We start from the raw sequence: 25,800 nt of genomic DNA, 5'->3' as shown, positions 1-25,800 counted from the left end.
GGGGGGAGTAAAAAAGGGGGGGGGGTAAAAAAGGGGGGACGGACGTTGACTATGTTTATTTAATTTTAATTTATTTTTAAGTTCTCTTGTTGTTTACTGGGTTTGGGGGAGGTGGGGGGGTTCTATACATGCATTGCTACGGTCTTGGGGGTGCTATACTTATTATGTTGGTTTATTGTTGCTTGTTATTATTTGTTATATTTTCTGTAAAAAATTTCAATAAAAATAATTTTTTAAAAAAACCTTGGGGCAGCACGGTGGCGTAGCGGTCTCACGGCGCCGAGGTCCCAGGTTCGATCCTCTGCTCTGGGTCACTGTCCGTGTGGAGTTTGCACATTCTCCCCGTGTTTGCGTGGGTTTCGCCCTCACAACCCAAAGATATGCAGGGTAGGTTGATTGACTAAATTGCCCCTTAATTGGAAAAAATGAATTGGGTATTCTAAATTTATTTAAAAAAGAGAATCTTGGGATTATTATTAGTTGGGATAATTTAAGAGGGATAACTGCTTTTCTGTGTTTAATAATAAATTTGTTTGAATCATAAACCTTTATTTGTCCTTTGTTCATCCTGCAAATAAGGGCAACTGGGTAAAATATTTTACAGTAATAATAAACTAGTCAAAATGTCTGAGGTTTTACAGACAACAAGCTTTTGACATGGATTGTGAAAACACCCATATATTATCACGGCAATTGTTTTATTTATTTCAGACTATAAGCCAATGTACCTTCAGCAAATATTGCAGTTAGAATTCATTCCTTCTCATATTACTGGGTAGGATATGAAAAATCAGAGTTCTCACTACTTGAGCACTGCATACTATTTGGATTATCATTAAGAGGGCTCCTCTTGAGCAAACAGGCATGAGAATGTTCAGTTTCTTTGCAAGACAAGCCCTCTAAATGCTAATTCAAATAGTATACAAATGCTCAAGAAGAAAAATCTCTGCTTTTTCCTTTTCTATCTAGGAACAACAAGGGAAAAATGTCTACTATATCACTTACAAACTTATTTGGCTGCACAGTGGCAAGAGTCTTATTTCCGAAAGGAAACAAACAAATTCAATGATAATATGAAGGTGTTTGCACAATTCGTGAAAACTGGTACATATAAATAAATTTTGACTTGAAAGCCAAAATCTAAGATAAGATTTTGGCACATAATCTTAAGCAAACTTTTTTGGAATGTAAACTAACTACCGTACCCACATGCAAACTGAGATAACATGGCTCCATCAGTAATGTACGTATCTTGCCAAATCTCTCACTCAGATGAGGGCTAGCATATTACAGTATTAATGTTGCATTAAAGCAAGATACAAGTTTCAATCATTCTAAAGGATTTGCTAAAAGATCAAATTTAATTCCTACAATAACCAACTGAATCAATGAAATATCACAGCTTCTAAGCAACCAACCTAAACTGAGGCAACACATATGTAAAAGCAACATGCACGCTTAGTAGAGTTGGAGAGAATCTAATAGGAATTACTAACAATGCTCCAACAATTTGAAGCTCTCTGAAGATTGGACAAACACTTGGCATTAGGCATTTAAAAGCTCTGCTGGATATCAAAGTAAGTAGTAGAAAGAGTCTCTGCTGGAGGGAAAGGGCAGTGCCACAGGATATGCATGATACAAAGATTGCGACCCTGTACAAGAGCAAGGTAGATTCCATCGATTACAACTGTTGAGGCATAATTCTGCTGAGCACCATGAGAAAAGCATTTGCCTCTGTTGCTCTCATTAGCTCGCAGAATCTAACTAGACCATCGACCCCGAATACCATGTGCAGTTTAGAACATGGAAGATCTACAAATGACATGGACCTTCTCAGGTTGGCAGCTGCAAAAGAAAAACCATGAATACTATAAACTGCCTTCATTGATCTCATGGCGCCGGAGGGTGTGCAGAGGAGATTCACTAGGTTAATCCCAGAGCTACGAGGAGAGGTTCAGCAGACGGACTGTACTCATTGGAATTTAGAAGGATGCGGGGGGGATCTTATAGAAACATATAAAATTATGAAGGGAATAGATAGGATAGATGCAGGCATGTTGTTTCCACTGGCGGGTGAAAGCAGAACTAGGGGGCATAGCCTCAAAATAAGAGGAAGTAGATTTAGGACTGAGTTTAAGAGGAACTTCTTCACCCTGAGGGTTGTGAATCTATGGAATTCCCTGCCCAGTGAAGCAATTGACGCTCCTTCATTAAATATTTTCAAGATAAAGATAGATAGTTTTTTGAAGAATAAAGGAATAAAGGGTTATGGTGTTTGGGCGGGAAAGTGGAGCTGAGTCCACAAAAGATCTCATCGAATGGCGGAGCAGGCTCGAAGGACCAGATGGCCAGAATCCTGCCCCTAGTTCTTATGTTCTTATCAAGGTATTCGCCCATGTGTCCAAGGACAGTCAATTTAAGCTGCTGGAGAAAACTAGCCTATTCTGAAGCTGCTCAACATGATTTCTTTCCATGATAACATGCTGGCCAAGATCAACTATAATGTGGCTTCATCAAAACCTTTTGAAATCCAGAGTGGCATCAAACAAGGTTGTGTTCCAGCAGCGACACTCTAAGCATATTGTTACAATCCCAGTTGGATAGGAAGATCCCAGGTTGGAACCCTGGCTCAAAAGATTTAATTTTTTATTTTTGTTTCATAAAACATGGAGGAACATAGTCACAGGACCACTAATTTTAATTCACAGAAAAAAAAATTAAACAGGAAATGTTGATTATAAAATACTCCTTTACGCTCCCTCCCCATCCTTAACTTTACAAATACACACATATTTTAAGATTAACATGGATTACAAAGTACATCCTGAGCTACAATGACACCATTAACACAACTGACCACAGATTGGCTGTGGTCAAATACACACACTCTCCTGTGAATCAAAGTTAGTGTCTGTGGGTTTCTCCAGAGAATACCCCGAGAATATTTTCACATGAGAATTTCCAAATTCCACTCCCAAAAACGGGCATTAAAATCTTCATTCATAATAATGCTTTACATTCAAAATTGCGTCCAGGTTTTACAAATGACTCTTTAACCCAAGCTACCCTAGCAGCAGAGAGTGCAAACAGCTGAAAACACTGCTGACAGCAGCAGGACAAGAAAATCCTGTCGCCAGCAAAAGCAGGCGGAAGATCACACCTATGGTCCAATGGCCTCACCTGTAAGTCTTGTACTGGGTACAAGTAGAATTTTGCCATTATGCTGAACCCTATCTATTCCAACAAGTACTGCAACTCAGTGAAATACCACTTCTGTTGTATCCGCAGAAGGGACTGGTGTAATCTTTCAGTTATCCCAAAAGCAGTACTTTAACAGTAAGCATTATTATAGTAAAAGCTAAATACTGCTGATGCTGGAATCTGAAAGAGAAGGTGCTGGAAAAACTCAGTACACTTGACAGAATCTGTGGAAAGAAAATAGAGTTCACGTTTACAGTCCATATGATGCTTCAGGATATTAGATGCCCAAATCAAACAGTTCATTTTACGCACAACGTGCCAATAATTTAGTGGCCCAAGTCATTTGGCATTGTCAGGGGCTCAGGATTAACAAGATGTGTAGATTACCCATTTCAAGAAAACCTGCAATTACCCAATGGTCAAATTTGAGCTGCAGTATTGCAGAGTTGTACATACGCACAGGAAATCTTGTGATCTCTTGTCTATTTTGAGATGCTGCAAACACCCACCTAAACCCTTATTACTATACCCATATAATGAAATGAAAGATGGCTATAAGAATCATGAAAGCTATCTGAAGTCTATATAAAAATTGGAGAAAGGATTCCTCAAGAGCAAGGAGCCCTTGGATGAACAAATGCGGAGGCCTTCAAAGTCCTATACATTAAATGCATATGTATAATATGTATAAACATCTTGGTTTCCAGTTTGTTCCTCTGTTCTTCCTGTACAACAACAAATGAGCTATTTTCAGTTTCCTGCTAACCAAGAGTAGAAAGGGGAATTTTAAAGTCATACCTTGTTAATTGACTAGTTATGGATGAGTTATCTGCTCCTTCAAGTAGTATGTATTATTAAAAATCGACCGGCATGAAAATGGATCTATTTAGACAATCATCTGTTTCAGGGGAGATGGTGGGAGTCTTTCCCCTTTTGTTACGATACTCCGTGCTAGGGGATGTTCAATTCTAGCCTCCTTGGCCCGGAGTTGGAACACAATTGAATTAACCAATAATTCTTAGAAAAATATCCGAAGTCTTTGGCCCTTGGCTGCCCAATAATAATTTTTTTTAAATATAAATTTAGAGTACCCAATTCATTTTTCCAATTAAGGGGCAATTTAGCATGGCCAATCCACCTAGTGTGCACATCTTTGGATTGTGGGGGCGAAACCCACGCAAACACGGGGAGAATGTGCAAACTCCACACGGACAGTGACCCAGAGCCGGGATCGAACCTGGGACCTCGGCGCCGTGAGGCAGCAGGGCTAACCCACTGCGCCGCCGTGCTGCCCAGCTGCCCAATAATTATAGTCACCAGGTTGTAAATTTAAATTCAATTACTTTTTATTTCTCACAAGAACTATAATGAAATATGCAGCAAATACAACTGGTGAGCTATTATCAAATTCCTAATCCACCACTTTATCTTGCCCCAACCTCTATACATATGCGCACACACACAAGGCAGACAAACACAGATGGGAGAAGAGGGGTAATAAAAGGGATACAATTTTTGTTTCAGATGGTTATCTGGTAGAAAATCTTCCTTAAATTTAGGCTTGCCATTCAAGGCTTTCACTGCAGATTCATTCAGATCTCTGGAAAAACTGCTGTATTTCTGAAACTGCAGAGAGAATACGAGGGAGAAAACAGGTCCTTTATGAGCATCCAGGATTCAAACTCTACTTTCCTTAGGTCAGCAGGGTAGCATGGTAGCAGCAGGGGCAGCAGGGTAGCATGGTGGTTAGCATAAATGCTTCACAGCTCCAGGGTCCCAGGTTCGATTCCCGGCTGGATCACTGTCTGTGTGGAGTCTGCACGTCCTCCCCCTGTGTGCGTGGGTTTCCTCCGGGTGCTCCGGTTTCCTCCCACAGTCCAAAGATGTGCAGGTTAGGTGCATTGGCCATGCTAAATTGCCCGTAGTGTCCTAATAAAAGTAGGGTTAAGGGGGAGGTTGTTGGGTTACGGGTATAGGGTGGATACGTGGGTTTGAGTAGGGTGATCATGGCTCGGCGCAATATTGAGGGCCGAAGGGCCTGTTCTGTGCTGTACTGTTCTATGTTCTATGTCTCTGGAAATCTTCACACTCAGGCAGGATGCAATCACCATCTGTTACCATGCAGAACACTACCTTTTGGCCAATTTAATGACCACCAGCCAACCAATAGAACAGAGTCCCACCCTTCTCCCGGGTGCCACAAATTCTGGGTTTTGATATCCAAAGCTAGTTCTCTTTTGTAACTTTTGAAATCCTCATTTCCCCTGCCTGACTTAAATATGCATATCCATTCAGCAACCATGGATCAAAATGATAATGGGAAAAGATTAAAGGGAAAATAAGGGAATCATCAGGTTGGGCACCTTTCCCTCAATTCTTGGTTGTCTGCAGCAAGTTGTATTTTAGAGAAAGCGTTTAAAGTGGATAGTTGATAAACAGTCCTCTAGAAAGTACATGCCCCAGGTCTGGATGGATTCTCTCTCGTGGTTCGTTGGAGATAAATGGAAGTTGAAAGTCTCTGGATTTTCAGACAACACTTTGGTCGAATTTCAGTACAGCAGGTGTTTTTCAAACTTTTTTTCCGGGGACACGTTTTTATCAATTGACCAACCTCCGGGACCCACGCCGGCCGACCTTTGCGACCCACCATTTTCTCTTACCGTTAATGCGAGAGGTGAGCCTGCTTGGTCCTCACAATCTCACTCCAATCAGGTTCACAGGAAGAGAGGGCTTTGCGCATATTGGGTGCAGGATTCAGCCAGTTCCTTTGTGCCGTTTTCATCTTTGTGAGGACGGAAAATCCAACCTCGCACATGTAGGTCGTTGTGAAGGGCAAGAGCAACAAAATGCTTGTTTTACTCGGCTCCGGATACTCCATGAGTATCTACTCCAGAACGCTGACAGCCTCATTGACTTGTGCCGTGTTTTTAATGTGCTGTCACAGCTAAGGCGCAGAAGTTCAGTTTCTTCATTTGGAGTCAGCTGCAAGTTAAGAACTGATTCTGGGGGCTCAAACACAAAGGGATGTTTCACCCACCTCTTCTCTCTCAAAATCTTAAACTTCTCCTTTGCAAAGTAGCACCCAAAATTGTTGATCAGCGCAACCAGATGCAACTGAATAAGGCTTGCCAATCCATTTACAGTTTCCTTACTAATGCTGGTTTTTGCAATGTATCGTAGCCGTGTGGGAAACATGTTGTAGTTTTGGCTTTGCACTCACAATTGCCAACCTTTGAATGTCTTTTGGAAAGCTTCAATTTCTTCACAATGCCGAAAGCAATCATCATCCTTCCCTTGCAATTTGAAGTTCAGTCCAATTAGAATTGAAAAGATGTCTCCAAGGTAAGACATTGTCAGCATCCAAGTTTCATCAGCAAATGAATCAGCCAGAGAGGACAATTTCTCAAGGAGGAAAGCGTGGATTTCATACCTCAGTTCGTAAACTCTGAGTAGCACCCGGCCCTTTGATAGCCAATGTACTTCTGTGTGGAACAATAAATGTGTGTTCTCAGCCCCCATATCGGAGTACAGTGTCAAAAAGTCCAAGTGTGCTCTGTTTAATGAAATTCACAACTTTCACAATTCCTTTCAACACCACTTCAAGATCGGATGGAATTCTTTTCGATGCCAGTGCCTCATGGTGAATAAAACAATGATTCCAAATAATGTCCTGACCAGCTGCCTCCTTAATCCTTACTATATAACTCCCCTGTTTTTTCCCCAGTCACATTGGCTCCATCACTTGTGATTCCTCTGCAAAAACTCAGTCGAGCCCGCTCGTTCCAACCAAGAAACTATTCAAAGCTTCAAATATTTCTGCGCCAGTCGTGTTGGTTGGTAAAGTCAGGTACACAGCAAATCTTCAACAAATCCAATGTGCCAAACATACCTAATGTAAACTAGCACGGTTGCACAATCTGAAATGTCTGTACTTTCATCCAATTGTATTGAGAACGCCTTGTCATGTAAGAGTACCTTTAAGAAATGGGTGTTTACTACTGCAGTGATGTCAGAGAGTGGGTGGAGCTGGGCTGTCTGTCAGCTTTTTACTTTCGTTTTAGGCTGTTTGCTGCAGGATGTGTTTTAGTTTTGTTTTTAGTGTTGGAGCTGAAGCCAGACCAATCAAGTGTACTGCTGTTCGCTCTGCCATCAAAGTACTATCTCTTGATCATTTGGTGAATTCAGAATTATAAATGTTCTCAGTAGTGAATGTAAATCTAATGTGCTTCTGTTGAAAGGTGTTTCTTCTGTCTTCTGGATGTTGTTTGGGAAGTTATTAAGCATTACTTAGTGTTGTATTCTTTGGGGGTTGTATTTGAATTAATGGTTGCTAAGATGTTCACTGTAGGTTTTAAAAAGGCTAACTCGAGTTCATAGAATAAACATTGTTTTGCTTTAAAAACTACTTTTCCATTTCTGCTGTACCACACCTGTAGAGTGGGCTGTGTGCTTCCTATACCACAATCTATTAAAAGTTGTGGGTCAGGTGAACTCCATGATACATTTTGGGGTTCTTTAAACCCTGGCCCATAACAGCCTGCACTGATTTTAAACAAGAAATAACCTGGGCTTCTAAATTCTCAGCAATATCACAAATTTGGCAACCCAGTGTTATCACTAAGTGGGATGCATTTCGCTTTTTCAACGAACCTCTCATTAATGAGCATACAAACTATATCTAATGCTGCAGGGAGAACTAATCCCTCTGCTATAGTGTGGGGCATTTTCTCTTCAGCTACACGGTAAGCTACCATGTAAGAGGCTAATTGTACTTTGTCGTTCAATGTAACATTTCTGCTGAGGACTTCAGCTGACGATTTAAATTCTCGATGCATCTTTTGAAAAACATCGAGAAGTTTGTCCTCGAACTCGCTATGCTTAGTCTTCAAATGCCTTTGAAGTTTTGAGGGTTTTAAACTTTCATTTGCCAGCACTTCCCTGCATTAATGCACATGGGCCTTGCATCCAGATTTTCATTTGGCACAATTCATAAATCCATCCCTTAAAAAATCGTCTTTATACTGCTTTTTGCCTGATTTCAGCTTCTTCGTAATGGGCTGTTCACCAGAGGCCCTGGAGCTTATACTACCACTGCTTTGTCCCGTTGTGGATTCTCCTGAACAGCTCACACCAGCACCGCTTTGTACTGTTGTGAACCCTCCTGAACAGCTCACACCAGCACTGCTTTGTCTGTTGTGGATTCTCCTGAACAGCTCATACCAACCAGTACTGCTTTGTACTGTTGTGGACTCTCCTAGACAGCTCACACCAGCACTGCTTTGCCCTGTTGTGGACCCTCCTGAACAACTCATACCACCACTGTTTTGTCCTGCTGCACTCTCCTGGCCACTCTCTCCAGCAGGTTTAGTTGCGCGATCCTGGCCTGTTTGTGTCTCTGGACCTCTCTTCCTTATAACAAAACGATCCATTTTAAATTTTACTTGTTTGTTGCTGAGAAAATGAAGGAATTGCAATCGCGCCCAAAGCACGCAATGTCGACGTTTGTGGGGGTGTGTGACCAGCTTTCTGCCTCCCTTCAGGTAGGAAGATTACATTGAATTTTATTTTAAATCTTCTCTTGCATCTCTGATTGCGTAAATTTGCATGTAAGCTTTTAACAATGCCGGCTGCGAATGGTCTTCCAAATGACGGCCGTGAAAATGTAACAATATGCGCATCGGTGTACATGCGCAGAGCGGCCACATTTTAAAAATTATTATTTTGAAGGCCGCTCACAGCCGGCATTGTTAAAAGCCAGCTGCTGCTGTTGCATGCGGATTTGCGCAATCCGGAGCACCGCAATGGACGGCTCCATGACCCTCCCGACACCCGCCCGTGAAGTAAATGCCTTCTGTAGAGACTAAACTTTGTAAATAAAAACAACTAAGTCCCCTTCACACTGTCTTGGTTGATTGCCTTGAGGCAGGATTCTGTTCTTCTGACTGGAGGAATTGTCCCTCTCATCCTCAGCAAGTCTAGCAACATCTGTGGAGAGAAACAGAGTAAATGCTTCAAATCTAAATGATTCTTCTACAGAACTTTTCTGTGGAAGGATCATTTAGATCCAAAACAATAACTGTTTCTCTCTACAGATGCTGCCGGACCTGCTGAGTTTATGCACATTTTCTTTTTTTTTTCAGATTTCCAGCATCCAACAGTATTTTGATTTTATATGTCCCTCTCATCCTGGTGGTTTCAGACTGTCTTGCTGAGTTGCCTTGTAGAATAAAAAGGTCTCAACCCTCATTCAGTTAGTTTAGTTCATATGATGGCAAGTTTCAGTGCCTCCCATCATCCACATAATGGATTGCAGTCAAAGTGATTGATTCAGAATGAGGAATGATTGATAATCCATCAACATACCAGCTTTTGCTAGCTCACTGTAAAACTTTATTTCATGTTCCATCATCAGTGCCAATAAGTCTGGTGGCCATCGTCTGTTAAATCTCTTCCACCGAGCTAAGGGTCACTTTATACCTGAGAAACCAGTTTACATAGAGCGCTTTCTAGAATCAGGTTCAGACAGGACTCCATTTTGAGTCACCCAACTCTCAGCAGCCAGCTTGGGCAGCACTTTGACCATTTTTTAAGAATCAATTTTCAAAAGTTTACATTGACTGCAGTCTACATTCTGAAAGTTAGGGATAGGGTATCCTTATTGGACATGACATCTCTTTCATCCAAACATTGTTCCATGGTTCAACCGAACCTGTTCCTGGAAATCTGACTTATTTTACCCTGAAGAAAGCATCTTTCACAGTAATTGTATAAAAGGTCAGGGGAGCACAAGTAAGCATTTGACATTGATGCGAATTAACTTGGCAATGGTACTCCTATAACATCCATTTTCAAATCAACTCCCTACATATGCTTCTAGGTGAAAATTGCTCGAAGATAGGGCAAAGATAAAGACCATCCTTCCACAGTTTGCATCGGGTTACCCAACCTACACAGCAGAGGTTTGGGGAAAATCAAGTAGAGTCTGGTGCAAGACACTTTCCCCACAAATTTGACATCTATGTATTGGACGCAATTTTGGTGAGTTTTTAAAAAAAATCTATATTCTCTTAACCCAAAAACTGATTGGTATCGAACACCATCAACAACATGTTTCAGAAAGTGACAGAATTTCTATACTGGGCATCCCAGCGCCAGAGTAGTTCAGTAATCGAGAGTTGTAATCAGGAAGTAAACAGGAAACAAACAGAAGAGGACCTTACACTATGAATAAACTATCACATGTTAGTATTCAAAAGTTTTTGACTGGATGTTAACTTTGTTTCAGCTGAGGTGTACACATGAATTGATGCAGGCAATATATTGCAGATTACAGGATTGTCATCAAGTCGAATGATTGTAAAAAAAACTCAAGTGGGGTTATCCACTAAGTAAATTCTTACTGCATTTTACTTTACATGTTTCTTTGAAACGACTGCCACAACTTTGTGGTTGTCAATAGCTCAACAGAGAATTACATATAGCACTGCCGCAAACTATATGACAATGTTGTCCATGCTTTATTTTATACATGGCCTCAAGAAAACAATATTTCTATTAATATTCATTGTGAAAGCTCATTGGTAAAACACCTTAATTCTCTGAAAAAAATCTGAAAATGTAAAAGCAAAACTAGACCCACATGAAAAGTAATACATTCGTGAAGCTGTAATGGGACATCTGAGCTACTCTGAAAGAGAGACTAGAGGCTTCTCCCAATTCTTCCAGCAAGGCAATAAGAGAATCAGAAAAAGTACTCTTTTAAGCTACAGAAAAATTGAGCCTTGCAATAATGCCGAGTTTTAAAATAACTTTGGAGCATACCATCTTATGCAGTACTACCAATCTACAACGTCAGGCACATATTCTCATAAATCAAGCAAAACTTTATCCGTGTTTGTAAATTATTTTGAAATAGACTTAACACGCATCACTTGTCTATTTTCCCCAAGTGAGTGAAGATTGAAATAGAGCATTAAAAATAAATAATGTTCATTTTTGATTTCTCATTCCATATACTGGCCTTAGAAGTTAAGTCCCGATGAAAGACACCCTTTGAGTGTAGGTAGCTGAGTCCACAGGCAAGATCGTATGCTATTTTGACCCTGACACGCCAGGACAGATGATCGCTGCTGTCTAATAACTGTTCGAGGTTCCCTCTATTAATGTACTGTAAAGAAAGCACATAGGAGAAGAAATCACCATTTGAAGTGGTCTCATGCTGTGCTCACTTCCCAGCAATAAAATATCTTATTTTCCGTTTAAAATACTATTACACCGGCCACTATTAACCAAAAAGAAAAACAGGTTTAACCACTAAAAGAAACCTTCTCATCTTGTTTATCTAGATATAACTCAAGCACACTACTGCCAAAGCTACTGCAAATCCACAATTTTGACCAGTTATTTAAAGGTGTATTAGAGTGTCATGGGACAAGTAAGTTAGTTCTGTGCAACTTCCAGGCATGCCCAACAATCGAGGTGCATCCCAAAATCTTCATGGCTGAGATCACAAATTTGCCTTGCAGGCGAAAACCATATCCTGTCGTTGAATGGTTCATACAAATTTAAACGGAAAAGCTTGGTGTTTTTTTTAAAATTTATACAGCTGGGAATATGGTGAGAGGCAAAAAGAAGAGGGTGCACTACAGGAATAAAATGGTGGAAATAAGAGGAAAATATTGTTGTGCAGTCCAAGTGAAATCTTGTCATATACCAGTCACATATATTATTGGGTAGATTTATTTTGGTTTTATAAATGACTTTAAAATCAAAGGCATATAAGACCATAAGACATAGGATCAGAATTAGACCACTCGGCCCATCTGCTCCACCATTCAATCATGGCTGATATTTTTCTCTCATCCCCATTCTCCCGCCTTCTCCCCATAATCCCTGATCCCCCTATTAATCAAGAACCTATCTATCTCTGTCTTAAAGACACTCAGTGAATTGGCCTCCACAGCCTTCTGCGGCAAAAAGTTCCACAGATTTACCACCCTCTGGCTGAAGAAATTCCTCTTCATCTCTGTTTTAAAAGATCGTCCCTTTGTCTGAGATGGTGTCCTCTGGTTCTAGTTTTTCCTACAAGTGGAAACATCCTCTCCACGTCCACTCTATCCAGGACTCGCAGTATCTTGTAAGTTTCAATAAGATCCCCGCTCACCCTTCTAAACTCCAACGAGTACAGACCCAGAGCCCTCAAAAGTTCCTTATTCCAGGGATCATTCTTGTAAACCTCCTCTGGACACTTTCCAAGGGCTGCATGGTAGCATAGTGGTTAGCACAATTGCTTCACAGCTCCAGGGTCCCAGGTTCGATTCCCGGCTTGGGCTACTGTCTGTGCGGAGTCTGCACGCTCTCCCCGCGTGTGTGTGTGGGTTTCCTCCGGGTTGCTCCGGTTTCCTCCCACAGTCCAAAGATGCGCAGGTTAGATGGATTGGTTAGATGGGGTTACTGGGTTATGGGGATAGGGTGGAGGTGTGGGCTTGGGTATGGTGCTCTTTCCAAGAGCCGGTGCAGACTCGATGGGCTGAATGGCCTCCTTCTGCACTGTAAAATCTATGATCCTTCCTTAGATATGGGGCCCAAAACTGCTCACAATACTCCAAATGGGGTCTGACCAGAGCCTTACACAGACTCAGAAGTACATCCCTAGACTTGTATTCTAGCCCTCTTGAACTGCATTTGCCTTCTTAACTGCCGACTGAATCTGCACATTAACCTTAAGAGAATTGTGAACAAGGACTCCCAAGTCCCGTTGTGCTTCTGATTTCCTAAGCATTTCCCCATTTAGAAAATAGTCTGCCTAAATTCCTCCTTCTCAAGTGCATAACCTCACACTTTTTCACATTGTATTTCATTTGCCACTTCATTGCCCACTCTCCTAGCTTGTCCAAGTCCTTCTGCAGCCCCCTTGCTTCCTCAATACTACCTGTCCCTCCACAGATCTTTGTATCATCTGCAAACTTAGCAACAGTGCCTTCAGTACCTTCTTCCAGATCATTAATGGATATTGTGAAAAGTTGTGGTCCAAGCACAGAGCCCTGAGGCACACCACTAGTCACCGGCTGCCATCCTGAAAAATACTCCTTTATCCCACTCCCTGCCTTCTGCCAGTCAGCCAATCTTCTATCCATGCCAGGATCTTACCTTAACACCATGGGCTTTTAACTTATTTAATAGTCTCCTGCGGCACCTTGGCATTATGAATATATTGATATTCTTAAAGCTTTTTCCCACTAAGTGTTATGGTTCTCAATTACATAAAAACCCTCTGTCCACTTCTTAATTCAAAACACCTTAATCAGCTCCAAACCGTGCCAGATTATTTATCTGGAATTGGATTCTCCTCATTGTTTGGTATTGTCCAGGATGTCCCAGACCAGCTAAAAGTCTTCTAAAACAGTCTGGATTAGTATACGAGTTATCAGAGAACATAAACCGAAAATTACGGAACATAATTTTTCTACTACATCTATATTTGCTTAGTTCTGCAACCCAATAAGGTAAATAGGATCAGGAAGTGGCTGTTCAGCACCTCGAGTCTGTTCTACCACTGAATTAGATCATGACTGATGCGTACCTCACTCCATCACCTGTCTTTGCTCCATAGCCTGTAGTAGGTGCAGAGAAAGCTCAGTCTTTGCTTATGGCAAAACAGTCTGAATATATTGGGACTATTTAAAGGTAGTACTATTTAAATCATACCAGAGTCCATCATCTATAATTTCACTGCACAGTAGCTGTGCTACGTAACCTCCGGAAAATCAACATTAGGATAAACCCATAACAGTTAGCAGATACTTAAGTTAGAAATGTAAGAACAGAAACAGACCATTCAGTTCTTCAGACCAGTTACAAACATTCAGCCTTTCGATCCTACTCTGCCATTCATTATGATCATGGCTGATCATCCAACTCAAGAGCCTGATTTTGTGTGTGTGTGTGTGTGTGTGTGTGTGTGTGTGTGTGTGTGTGTGTGTCCAATATCCTTCATCCCGTTTGCCCCAAGTGCTTTATCTAACTGCTTCTTGAAAACAAACAATGGGTGAAGACATTTCTCCTCATCTCTATCCTGAACTATTTTACCCCATATCCTCAGACTGTGAACCCTGGTTCTGGACATCCCCACCATCTGGAACACCCTTCTTGCACCTACCCTGTCTAGTTCTGTTAGAATTTTTACAAGTTTCTACGAGATCCCCCCTCAGCCCCCTCATTCCTCTGACCTCCAGCAAATATAATCCTAACCAACTCAATCTTTCCTCCTAGGTCATTCCTGCCATCCCAGGAATCAGTCTGGTAAACCTTCTCTGCACTCCCTCCAAGGCAAGAACATCTTCCTCTGATAAGGAGACCAAAACTGCACACAATATTCCCCGTGTGGCCTCACCAAGGCCAACATACCATTTGCCTTCTTCACTGCTACTGCACCTGCATGCTTACCGTCAGTGACTGGAGTATAAGGACACCCAGGTCTCGTTGCACATTCCCCTCTCCTAATTTATGCCCATTCAGATTATAGTCTGCCATTCTGTTTTTGCTACCAAAGAGGATAACCTCAGATTTATCCAGATTATACTGCATCTGTCATTCATTTGTCTACTCATTCCACTGATCCAAATCACATGGAGGGTTTCTGTATCCTCCTCACAGCTCACCCTCCTACCCAGCTTTGTGTCATCTGCAAATTTGGAGATATTACATTTAGTTCCTTCATCTAAATCATTTTTTATATATACACAACATATATATATATATATTTATATTTATTGTATCCCTGCGGTACCCAACTAGTCACTGACTGCCATTTGGAAAAAAAACCATTTATTCCTACTCTCAGTTTCTTGTCTGCCAACTAGTTTTCAATCCATCTGAATACATTATCCCTAATCCCACACGTTTTAATTTTGCATGCTAATCTCTTTTGTGGGACTTTGTTGAAAGCTTTCTGAAAGTCCAAATAACCACATCCACCGGCTGCCCCTCATCAACTCTACCAGTTATATCACTGAAGAATTCCAATAATTCTGACTAAACAAATTCAACAATCAACATAATCTTCTCCCATACAAAACATCATGGTTACTCTAGTAGTTAGTTCAAGAGTAATGAATGTCAATATGCCACAATTAAAATAGGTGCACTAATAAAGGGAAAAATATGCAGGTGATAGAGAGCATCATACAGAGAACATTCATCTTCAGGTGTCAAAACATATTAAAGAGGGCACGGAGGCTTTGGGGGGTCCATAATGATTCTTCACCAATAGCAATTTAGGTTTGCTCATGCAGTGTATGGATGATGTGGAGTAAGACTGAGAAACCTTTGATTGTTATTCCCATAACCCTTACCACTGTTTTGTCTAAAACTATCCATTTTACCCAAGCAAATTGCAACCACATTTCAAAACATAGCAGCTGTAATAGCAGCTTTTAGTAGGAACTACTAATTTTATGTGTATAACAAGGTTACAACATCCAAGATCTGGGGTTGCGGCTATGCGGAGCTAAGCCGCACGTTCGGCAGCTCCCACTTTAATAGGACTTGTGGGCTCTTTCAAGGGCCCCAAACAGTGCTGATTCGATGATTCCCGGTGGATAAAGGGGTCTGGAGCAAAATCCCCCGTGATTTATGGTGCGGACTCGAAGTGGGGCGAGGAGAAAAACGGCAGTAGCTCCCCTGGAAAAGCGGGGGAAGGTGGACAAAATGGCGGCCAGTGGAGCCCCTGAGGAGTGGAGGCAGTGGGCGGAGGAGCAGCAGGCAGCCCTTCTGCGCTATTTTACGGAGCTGAAAGGGGAGTTGTTGGAATCCCTGAAGGTGACGACTAGTAAGCTGCTGGAAACCCAGACAACCCAGGGTGCAGCGATACTTGAGTTGCAGCAGCAGGCCTCTGAGCGCGAGGAGGAGGTTTCGGCCCTCGTGGGGAAGGTGGAGATACACGAGGCGCTTCATAAAAAGTGGCAAGATCGGTTCGAGGAGATGGAGCTTCGGTCACGGAGGGAGAACCTGCGGATCCTGGGCCTCGAGGAGGGGCTGGAGGGGTCGGACCTGCCGGCCGATGTGGCCGTGATGCTGAACTCGCTGGTGGGGGCAGGATCCTTCCATCTGCCCCTGGAGCTGGAGAGGGCCCACAGAGTACTGGCCAGGCGGCCTAAGGCGAATGAACCCCCGCGGGCGGTGCTGGTGCGGTTCCATCGGTTCAGTGACCGGGAGTGTGTTCTCCGATGGGCCAAGAAGGTGAGGAGTAGTAAGTGGGAGAATTCGGTAGTGCGTGTCTACCAGGACTGGAGTGCGGAGGTGGCCAAGCGGAGAGCCGGGTTTAACCGGACAACGGCGGTGCTCCACGGAAAGCAGGTGAAGTTCGGCATGTTGCCGCCTGCGCGCCACCTACAAGGACCGGCATTACTACTTTGAGTCCCCGGAGGAAGCATGGGCCTTTGTGCAGGCTGAAAAGTTGGACTCGAACTAGAGATTGGGGGCTGTGGGAGTTTTTCTATTTCTGTATCACTGTTTATGCTGTAGCTGGTTATTCTGTTTGTTTCTGTTTTTTCTCTCGCTTTCGGATGATGTGGGTTATGGTTTTGTGTTCTAAGGGGGGTACTGGGGTTTGTGGTTGATCTGTGTCTTTGTTTGTACGGAGTTGGTGGTTGGGTTGGGACTGCTGTTTGGGAGCTGCGTTGGTGGGGTGGGGCAGTGTGAAAGCGCGGGCTTTTCTCTGGTTTCCCGCGCTGCGGGATGAGGGGGTGGAGCTGGTGGCGAGGGGCGTGGTTATTAGACCGGTTTTCCGCGCTGAAGCGGTGCCAAGGAGCTGATGCAGGGGAGGAGGGGGGACCTCATATTAGGAGGGGTCGGAGTTCGAGCAGGAGCTGCCGGGGTCAGCAGAAGTCAGCTGGCTAACGGGAGTACAGTGGGGGGGGGGGGATACCGGTGCGGGTCGGGGTGAGGTTCTATCGCCGTGGGAAACGGGCCGAATGGGTGCTGGCCAGGGGCGAGCAGTCGATGGGCTATGGCTAGTCGACGGGGGAGGGGGGGCGGGGTTCCCCCGATCCGGCTGATTACGTGGAACGCGAGGGGGTTGAATGGGCCGGTTAAGCGGGCCCGGGTGTTTTCGCATCTGAAGGGGCTGAAGGCGGACGTGGCCATCCCAGGAGACCCACCTGAAGGTGACGGACCAGGTCCGTCTGAGGAAGGGGTGGGTGGGGCAGGTTTTCCACTCAGGGCTCGACCCGAAGAACCGGGGGGTGGCGATCCTGGTGGGGAAGAGGGTGGCGTTTGAGGCGTCTGAGGTTGTGGCTGATAGTGGCGGCAGATATGTGATGGTGAGCGGTAAGCTGCAGGGGGAGAGGGTGGTGTAGGTTAATGTGTACGCCCCAAATTGGGATGATGCTGGTTTCATGAAGCGTATGTTGGGCCGCATTCCTGGCCTGGAGGTGGGGGGCTTGATCATGGGAGGGGGACTTCAATACGGTGCAGGATCCCCTACTGGATCGTTCTAGTTCAAGGACAGGCAGGAGGCCGGCGGCGGCCAAGGTGTTGAGGGGGTTTATGGACCAGATGGGAGGAGTGGATCCCTGGAGGTTCGGGAGGCCGAGGGCTCGGGAGTACTCTTTTTTCTCCCATGTGCACAGGGTTTATTCCCGCATTGATTTCTTTGTTTTGAGTAGGGGACTGGTCCCGAGGGTGGAGGAGGCCGAATATTCGGCTATTGCGATTTCGGACCATGCTCCGCATTGGGTGGATCTGGAGATGGGGGAGGTGCGGGACCAGCGCCCGCTTTGGCGTCTGGACGTGGGGTTATTGGCTGATGAGGAGGTGTGTAGGAGGATTCGGGGATGTATCGAGAGGTACCTCGAGGTCAATGATACTGGGGAGGTCCAGGTGGGGATGGTGTGGGAGGCTCTGAAGGCAGTGATTAGGGGGGAGCTGATCTCCATCCGAGCCCATAGGGAGAGGAGGGAGAGACTGGTGGGGGAGCTGTTGAGTGTGGATAGGAGGTATGCGGAGACCCCGGAGGAGGGATTGCTGGGGGAGCGGTATAGCTTGCAGGCTAAGTTTGATTTATTGACCACCAGAACGGCGGAGACACAGTGGAGGAAGGCGCAGGGAGCGGTCTATGAGTATGGAGAGAAGGCGAGCAGGATGCTGGCGCATCAGCTTCGTAAGCGGGACGCGGCTAGGGAGATTGGTGGAGTGAAGGATAGAGATGGGAATGTGGTGCGGCAGGGGGCAGAGGTCAATGAAGTCTTTAGGGACTTTTATAGGGAACTGTACCGGTCGGAGCCGCCGGCGGTGGGAGGGAGAATGGAGAGTTTTTTGGACAGGCTCCGATTTCCAAGGGTGCAGGAGGAGCAGGTGGAGGGACTGGGGGCGCCGATCGAGTTGGAGGAGCTGGTCAGTGGGATTGGCCACATGCAGTCGGGGAAGGCGCCGGGACCGGATGGGTTCCCGGTTGAATTTTATAAGAAATACCCGGATCTGCTGGGTTCCCTGTTGGTTAGGACCTTCAACGAGGCATGGGAGGGGGGTTTTTTGCCCCCGACGATGTCTCGGGCGCTAATTTCCCTGATCCTGAAGCGTGATAAGGACCCCTAACAGTGCGGATCATACAGGCCAATTTCACTGCTGAATGTAGACGCCAAGTTGCTGGCGAAGATCTTGGCCACTAGAATAGAGGACTGGGTGCCAGGGTTGGTACATGAAGATCAGACGGGTTTTGTGAAGGGGAGGCAGCTGAACACAAACGTGCGAAGGCTGCTAAATGTGATAATGATGCCAGAAGCAGAAGGAGAGGCGGAGATTGTGGTGGCATTGGATGCGGAGAAGACCTTTGACAGGGTTGAGTGGGGGTACTTGTGGGAGGTGTTGGAGAGGTTCGGATTTGGGGTGGGGTTTATTAAATGGGTGAGGTTGCTGTATGAGGCCCCAATGGCGAGTGTAGCGACAAATGGGAGGAGGTCCGAGTACTTCAGGCTCCACCGTGGGACGAGGCAAGGGAGCCCCCTGTCCCCCTTACTTTTTGCGTTGGCAATTGAGCCTCTTGCCATGGCTCTCAGGGAGTCGAGGAGGTGGAGGGGTTTGGTGCGAGGTGGGGAGGAGCACCGAGTGTCGCTGTATGTGGATGATTTGCTGTTGTATGTAGCAGACCCGGTGGGGGGAATGCCGGAGGTGATGGAGATTCTTGCTGAGTTCGGGAGTTTCTCGGGATATAAATTGAACCTGGGCAAGAGTGAGCTGTTTGTCGTACACCCGGGAGATCAGGAGGAGGGGATTGGTAGGCTCCCGCTAAAGAGGGCAGTGAGGAGTTTTAGGTACCTGGGGGTTCAGGTGGCTAGGAGCTGGGGGACTCTGCACAAGCTCAATTTTACTAGGTTGGTGGAGCAGATGGAGGAGGAATTTAAAAGGTGGGACATGCTGCCGTTGTCGTTGGCGGGTAGAGTACAGTCCGTTAAAATGACGGTGCTCCCGAGGTTTTTGTTTTTGTTTCAGTGCCTCCCCATTTTCGTTCCGAGGGCCTTTTTTAGGAGGGTGAACAGCAGCATTCTGGGATTTGTTTGGGCGCACGGGACTCCGAGGGTAAGGAGGGTCTTTTTGGAGCGGGGCAGGGATAGAGGGGGGCTGGCGCTGCCCAACCTCTCTGGGTACTATTGGGCGGCTAACGTTTCGATGGTACGTAAGTGGGTAATGGATGGGGAGGGGGCAGCATGGAAACGGATGGAGATGGCATCCTGTGGAGGCATGAGCCTGAAGGCACTGGTAACGGCGCCGCTGCCGCTCCCTCCAACGAGGTACACTACGAGCCCCGTGGTGGCGGCTACCCTCAAAATTTGGGGGCAGTGGAGGCGACACAGGGGGGAAGTAGGGGGCTCGGTGGAGGCCCCGCTGCGGGGGAACCACCGGTTTGTCCCAGGGAACATGGATGGTGGGTTCCTGGGGTGGCACAGGGCAGGCATTAGGAAGTTGGGAGACCTGTTTATTGATGGGAGGTTCGCGGGCCTTGGTGAACTGGAGGAGAAGTTTCAGCTCCCTCCGGGGAATATGTTCAGGTACCTTCAGGTCAAGGCGTTTGCTAGGCGACAGGTGGAGGGGTTCCCTTTGCTGCCCCCGCGGAGGGTAAGGGATAGGGTGCTTTCGGGGGTGTGGGTCGGGAATGGGAAGGTGTCTGACATTTACCAGTCAATGCAGGAGGTGGGGGAGGCACCGGTAGAGGAGCTGAAGGCTAAGTGGGAGGTGGAGCTGGGGGAGCAGATTGAGGTGGGGACATGGGCGGACGCCCTGGAGAGGGTGAACTCCTCCTCTTCATGTGCGAGGCTTAGTCTCATCCAGTTCAAGGTGCTGCACCGGGCCCACATGTCCGGATCTAGGATGAGTAGGTTCTTTGGGGGCGAAGACAGGTGCGTCAGTTGTTCGGGGAGTCCAGCAAACCATGCCCATATGTTCTGGGCATGCCCAGCACTGGAGGAGTTCTGGAAGGGGGTGGCGAGGACGGTGTCGAGGGTGGTGGGATCCAGGGTCAAGCCAGGCTGGGGACTCGCGATATTTGGAGTTGGGGTGGAGCCGGGAGTACAGGAGGCGAAAGAGGCCGATGTTTTGGCCTTTGCGTCCCTAGTAGCCCGGTGGAGGATCTTGCTGCAGTGGAAGGATGCGAGACCTCCGAGCGTGGAGACCTGGATTAATGACATGGCGGGATTCATTCAGCTGGAGAGGGTCAAATTCGCCCTGAGGGGGTCGGTACAAGGGTTCTTTAGGAGGTGGCAGCCTTTCCTCGACTTTCTGGCTCAACGATAAGGTACTATGTCTCCAGGAGCAGCAACCCGGGGGGGGAGGGGGTTTAGGGGGATAGTGTTTAAGTTAATTTGCTTGTTGTTAATTTATTTTGTTGTTTATTGGGTTTGGGGGGGTGGGGGGGGTTTGTTATATGCGTTGTTACGGGTGTCGGGGGGTGTTTATTATTATTATTGTTATGGTTATTATTGATCTGTTGATATATATTTTTCAAAAAATTTCAATAACATTTTTTTTTTAAACATCCAAGATCTGGGTGGCTTTGTAAACTATCTTTCAAATACTTGGAATCTGTTCCAATCTCATAACAGGCATATTTTGGGGACCAAATACAAAATTATTTCAATGATATTTGTCACTTTTCATGCTAATTAAGATGTGTAATGAGTATTGGAGTAATAGAATACGATACATGTTGACAACTAGCATCCACATCAAGTACACAAATGAGTTGCAGAGAAGGCTGAATTCCCGAAATCCCACACAAGGTATCCCCACTGCTAAGGTAAGTTTGCCAATTCAGTATTTATTACCTATACCTAACTTCCCTTTGATGGTTTACTAGGTCATTTAAGGGAGCAGTTAAGAGGTAATAACGTTCATAGGCTAGATTGATTAAAGGCAGTGGGTTTCCTTTCCAAAAGGACATTTGTGAAACAGTTGGGTTTTCATGGCAACCCAATAACTTCATACCAGCTTTATACATCCAGTTTTATTTAAATTTTGTTTTAAACTAAACTAAAATTGTCAAATTGCACTGCTGGGATATCACTCGCATTCTCTTGCAGGACTCTGGATTATTGGACTAGTAATCTAACAATCACACCATTGTATCCCATAATATTATTAATGTAACAATATTACTATGAAACCCAGCAACCTACCTCAGTTAATGCGTGCAGTTGGCCTTCATGAACACAAACACCCATAAATCTGCAAGTACATCACAAAAAGGGCCACAATATAAATAAAAGCCTTGCAAAAGTAAAAGCGTGAATTTATAAATGTTATTTAAGGAGCAGTCATAACATTCAACGGCAAGGGTAAACAACTTGTACAATAAAGTGTCTTAACATAGAAAATAATTCCTATGGTGCTAAAGAGAGGATTAACAAATACAAATCACTGAGAGGAAGCATCATCTCTGGGTGCTGTTGAAGTTGTTAGTTATGGGACGGCGGGCGGGAGGCGGAGGGCTCCCGATCGGGAACGGCATTTTCGGGGCTTTAAGCCCGGCCCCAGGGTCCACGGAGGCGTCAAAGGCAGGGAGAAGGCACGGAGAAGGCACAGTAGAAGATGATGTCCAGGATCAGCAAGAAAACGGCCGGTAAAAGAACAGCTGAGGGCCCGTCGAGGAGTGGAGAGGTTACCACAGGGTCACCAGGGAAAAAGGAGGCTGGAGCACCAGGGGAGGCCGCATTGCTGAAGGCGAAGAAATAACTACGGTAATGGCTGCAGAATTCGAAAGGCAGTTTACAAAACACCTGGAGGCGATGAGGAAGGAGATGAGGGAGGTTTTGAGGGTGCTGGTGGAGGAGGCGATTTCCCCGGTGACGACGGCGGTGGCGAGTGCACTGGCGGAGGTGTGGGAGCAAGGGGAGGCGCTGAAGGTAGTGGAGGAGACGGTGGGGCAGCACGGTGATCAACTTACCTCGATGGGGAAGGAGATACGGAAGGCGATGGAGGTGAACAAGGATCTGCAAGGAAAATTGGAAGACCTGGAAAACAGGTCCAGGCGACAGAATTAGAGGGTTGTGGGGTTGCCCGAAGGAGTTGAAGGGCCGAGGCAGACTGAGTATTTTTCTGCGATGCTGGCAAAACTATTGGGGGAGGATCCCTCCTGATATGAACTGGATCGGGCTCATCGGTCGTGGAGGCCTGTACCAAAGGCGGGTGAGCCACCAAGAGTAGTGACTTTGTGCTTCCGTAGGTACTGTGTGAAAAAGAAGGTCCTGTGCTGGGCCAAGCAGAAGCGGGTGGTGCAGTGGGCTGGAGCTGGTATACGTGTATACCAGGACTTTACGGGGCAGCTGGCGAGGAGGCGGGCTGCTTTCAACCGGGTGAAGAGGGCACTGTACATCAGCAAGGTGCAGTGCAGCATTGTATATCCAGCGAAGCTGAGGGTGACTTATAAGCTCAAGGACTTTTATTTTGGAACAGCAGAAGCAGCGGAGGAGTTTGCGAAGGCAGAAGGACTGTGGCAGAACTGAGAAATTGAGAAATGGCCATGTGCCGATGTAACCTCAGGACTGTATTTTCTTATTTTTTGTCTTTTCTTTTTTTGTTTCACTACGTCCGGGTGTATGAGCTAAAGGAGCCAATGGTGTATATATTTGGACAAGGGAAGTGATGGGATTTGCACTCGAAGCGAGGGCTCTTTGGCGTGTAGGTGGACATGCAGGGTGTGCATGCTAAAAGGGGATTTCTGGGCTTTCCTTGGGCCGGGCAAGGGGGAAAGGGACCTGGGCGGGGGCCTCCGCGCTGGCCGGTTTAAACCGGCCAGTGAACGGGAGTGAGGTGGGGGGAGGGGCTGCAGCCATCGGAGCCAGGCAGAACAGGGTCCGAGGGGTCTAGCCAGAGTGGAAAGTTGGAGGGAAGGAACCGATGTTGGGGGAAGGAGTTTTACAAGAGGTAGTGGGCGGGAGGAGTTGGAGGGGGGGGGGGGGTTTACAACTCTTGGGTGTCACATACGGTACTCTTTCGGAGGTAGGACGGCGTCGAGTGTGTGTGGGGTGGTGGGGGGAGTGGAATCTAGGGTGACCTTGGGCGGTCCCGGACTCCTTTTTCTCCTTTGTTTTTTTTTGTTTCCACCGTGGGAGGGTTAGTTTTATTGGATGCATATATTGACAGGTGGGCCGTTGTTTGGGGTGGTGGGAGGATGGGATCGTTGTTATTGTTAAGGGGATTGACTTTGTATTTGTTACCGTTTACGGTTTGGGGGTGGGGTGGGAATTTTGGAGGAAAATGTGAAAATAGAGAATAAAAACATTTTTAAAAAAAGAAGTTGTTAGTTATGTACCGTAAGTCCATTTGAAAGGCCATCATCTCCACAGTGGTGAAATTCAATTTTTTAAAAAATCAACTTAATACATTTTGTAGACAGACACGTAACAAAGTTGCTACAAAGCACCATATCACTTAACTCACTGCTACATAAAAGACTGGTTCTGCAACAAATATTCTGAATTCTGCATTCCCAGTATTCACGTGATGATTCAACAAAAATGTACTGGAGTAGAAACTGGACCGTGATGCAAACTGTGTTTAACCAACTGTGCATTACCTTGATTGTTCAGGTCCTTTGTGAAGGTTATTTTAAACAAATGCAAGTTTCAGGAAATATTATTAGTTTTAACATATTAAAAATGTAATTTATAGATAAAGTGATAGATAGCTCTGTATCTGAACATATGACAATAAGATGAAGCTCCAGGCAACACTGCACGTCCGAGTGTTCCACAGGCAGCAAATAATTAATGAAGCCTTGAAATCAACATTTAGTTAGAATATTTTCAATTAACATGGAATATTGAGGTACAGAGGCCAAGTCACCATGAAGTACAATCATTGCAGAAATGAGTGAAGCAAGACTACAAATAAGAAACACCAGAACAAAAACTAAAAGAAAATTGGCAAATGCAAATCACACTAGCTAACCACAAAACATGTAATGTTAAGCTCAGATGGCAAAATACCATCATTAATAATACGAGGCAATTAGAAGATCCATAATACACATATTACATCATATTATGTCACTCACAAATATAAAATGCATCTGATTAGAGATAATCGACAGATTGTTTTTAAACTTCTGACCTGCTGAACTTAAACATAGCAAAGTTTCATCAGTAAGAGGTATCAGGTACAATATAGACAGTACTCTTCACAAACAAAATAATGTCAAACATCTGGAAATTCAATGCAGCCGTACAAAAGCAGAAATAATCAATTCAATATGGGCTGTACAATTAATGCAGCAATCAAACAGCAGATATTTGAGTTAGTATCTACTGGATTGGATAATAGTTTGGAACACAGAAGGTCAAAAGGGATAGCAAGATTCTCAAGAGTTTAGTGCACAAAGGAAAATGGCCCAGGTACATTCCAGGAAAACTGTCAATTGGCCCTGGTAAAGTCACATTACTACAAATTATAACATTTGTCCTCGGCTGTTGTATGTTTGTTTTGTTCCCAGGCTAGTTCTGCATCATTTATTAAGTATTGGAAGAAATTCAGTGCCTATGGGTAGGATGCACATTTCACAATACATAGTGAAAGTTGTATAAACTGACACTACCAAAATACTAACACCTGTAAAAAGACACCTATTGAGAGACCCAGACAGTATTAAACATATAAAGTAGGGGGACCCAAGGGATTTGCAACAGATGTCTTTCACTGACAAGTGTCCTTACTTTCAAAACGGATCTTGAAATTGTAGTAACCATATGAGCCATATACCCCAAGATTGTCTGTATTTCCTAGTGTTCCTTGTTTGGGGGGGACTAATTCTGTGCCTTGCTAACATGATGGCATTTCAGTCATTTTCTGTTTGGTTGTTTGAGCTTTTACGTTCACTCCCATCCAGGGGTCCTTTTGCATTGACAGGAGGATGTTCAGATTCTGAGATCTGCTACATTGCCAGTGTGTACAGGACAAGAAAGCAGTTGGCAGAGTCAGGGTGTCTGGGAGAATCAGACACAGAATCTTGTGTGGGACTCCTTCCCTCCATACTGCAGCTGCTAATTGTGGGAGTGTAAAGGGAGGTATCTGGCAAATGTATAATGTGGGCAAAAAATTATCCAGCAACAA

The 25,800-nt window shown here is 45.1% G+C and overlaps 1 protein-coding gene across 9 annotated transcripts in view; it reads right to left on the bottom strand.

The window, feature by feature from the left end:
- The window catches only part of LOC119964527 (dual specificity testis-specific protein kinase 2-like), a 165,062-nt gene that overhangs the window by 58,789 nt on the left and 80,473 nt on the right, over positions 1-25,800 (bottom strand). For all 9 annotated transcript variants that reach the window (XM_038794128.1, XM_038794132.1, XM_038794126.1 and 6 more), the window contains 2 exons: positions 21,870-21,918; positions 11,222-11,368 (listed from right to left, as the gene is read on the bottom strand). In XM_038794128.1, the coding sequence (XP_038650056.1) occupies positions 11,222-11,368; positions 21,870-21,918 (196 nt within the window). The remainder of the gene's footprint in view (positions 1-11,221; positions 11,369-21,869; positions 21,919-25,800) is intronic.

The sequence above is a fragment of the Scyliorhinus canicula genome, chromosome 4 (genome assembly GCF_902713615.1).
Source record: "Scyliorhinus canicula chromosome 4, sScyCan1.1, whole genome shotgun sequence".
NCBI lineage: Eukaryota > Metazoa > Chordata > Chondrichthyes > Carcharhiniformes > Scyliorhinidae > Scyliorhinus > Scyliorhinus canicula.
Note: the sequence above shows the minus strand (reverse complement) of the source record. Positions and strands in the feature narration are given on the sequence as shown.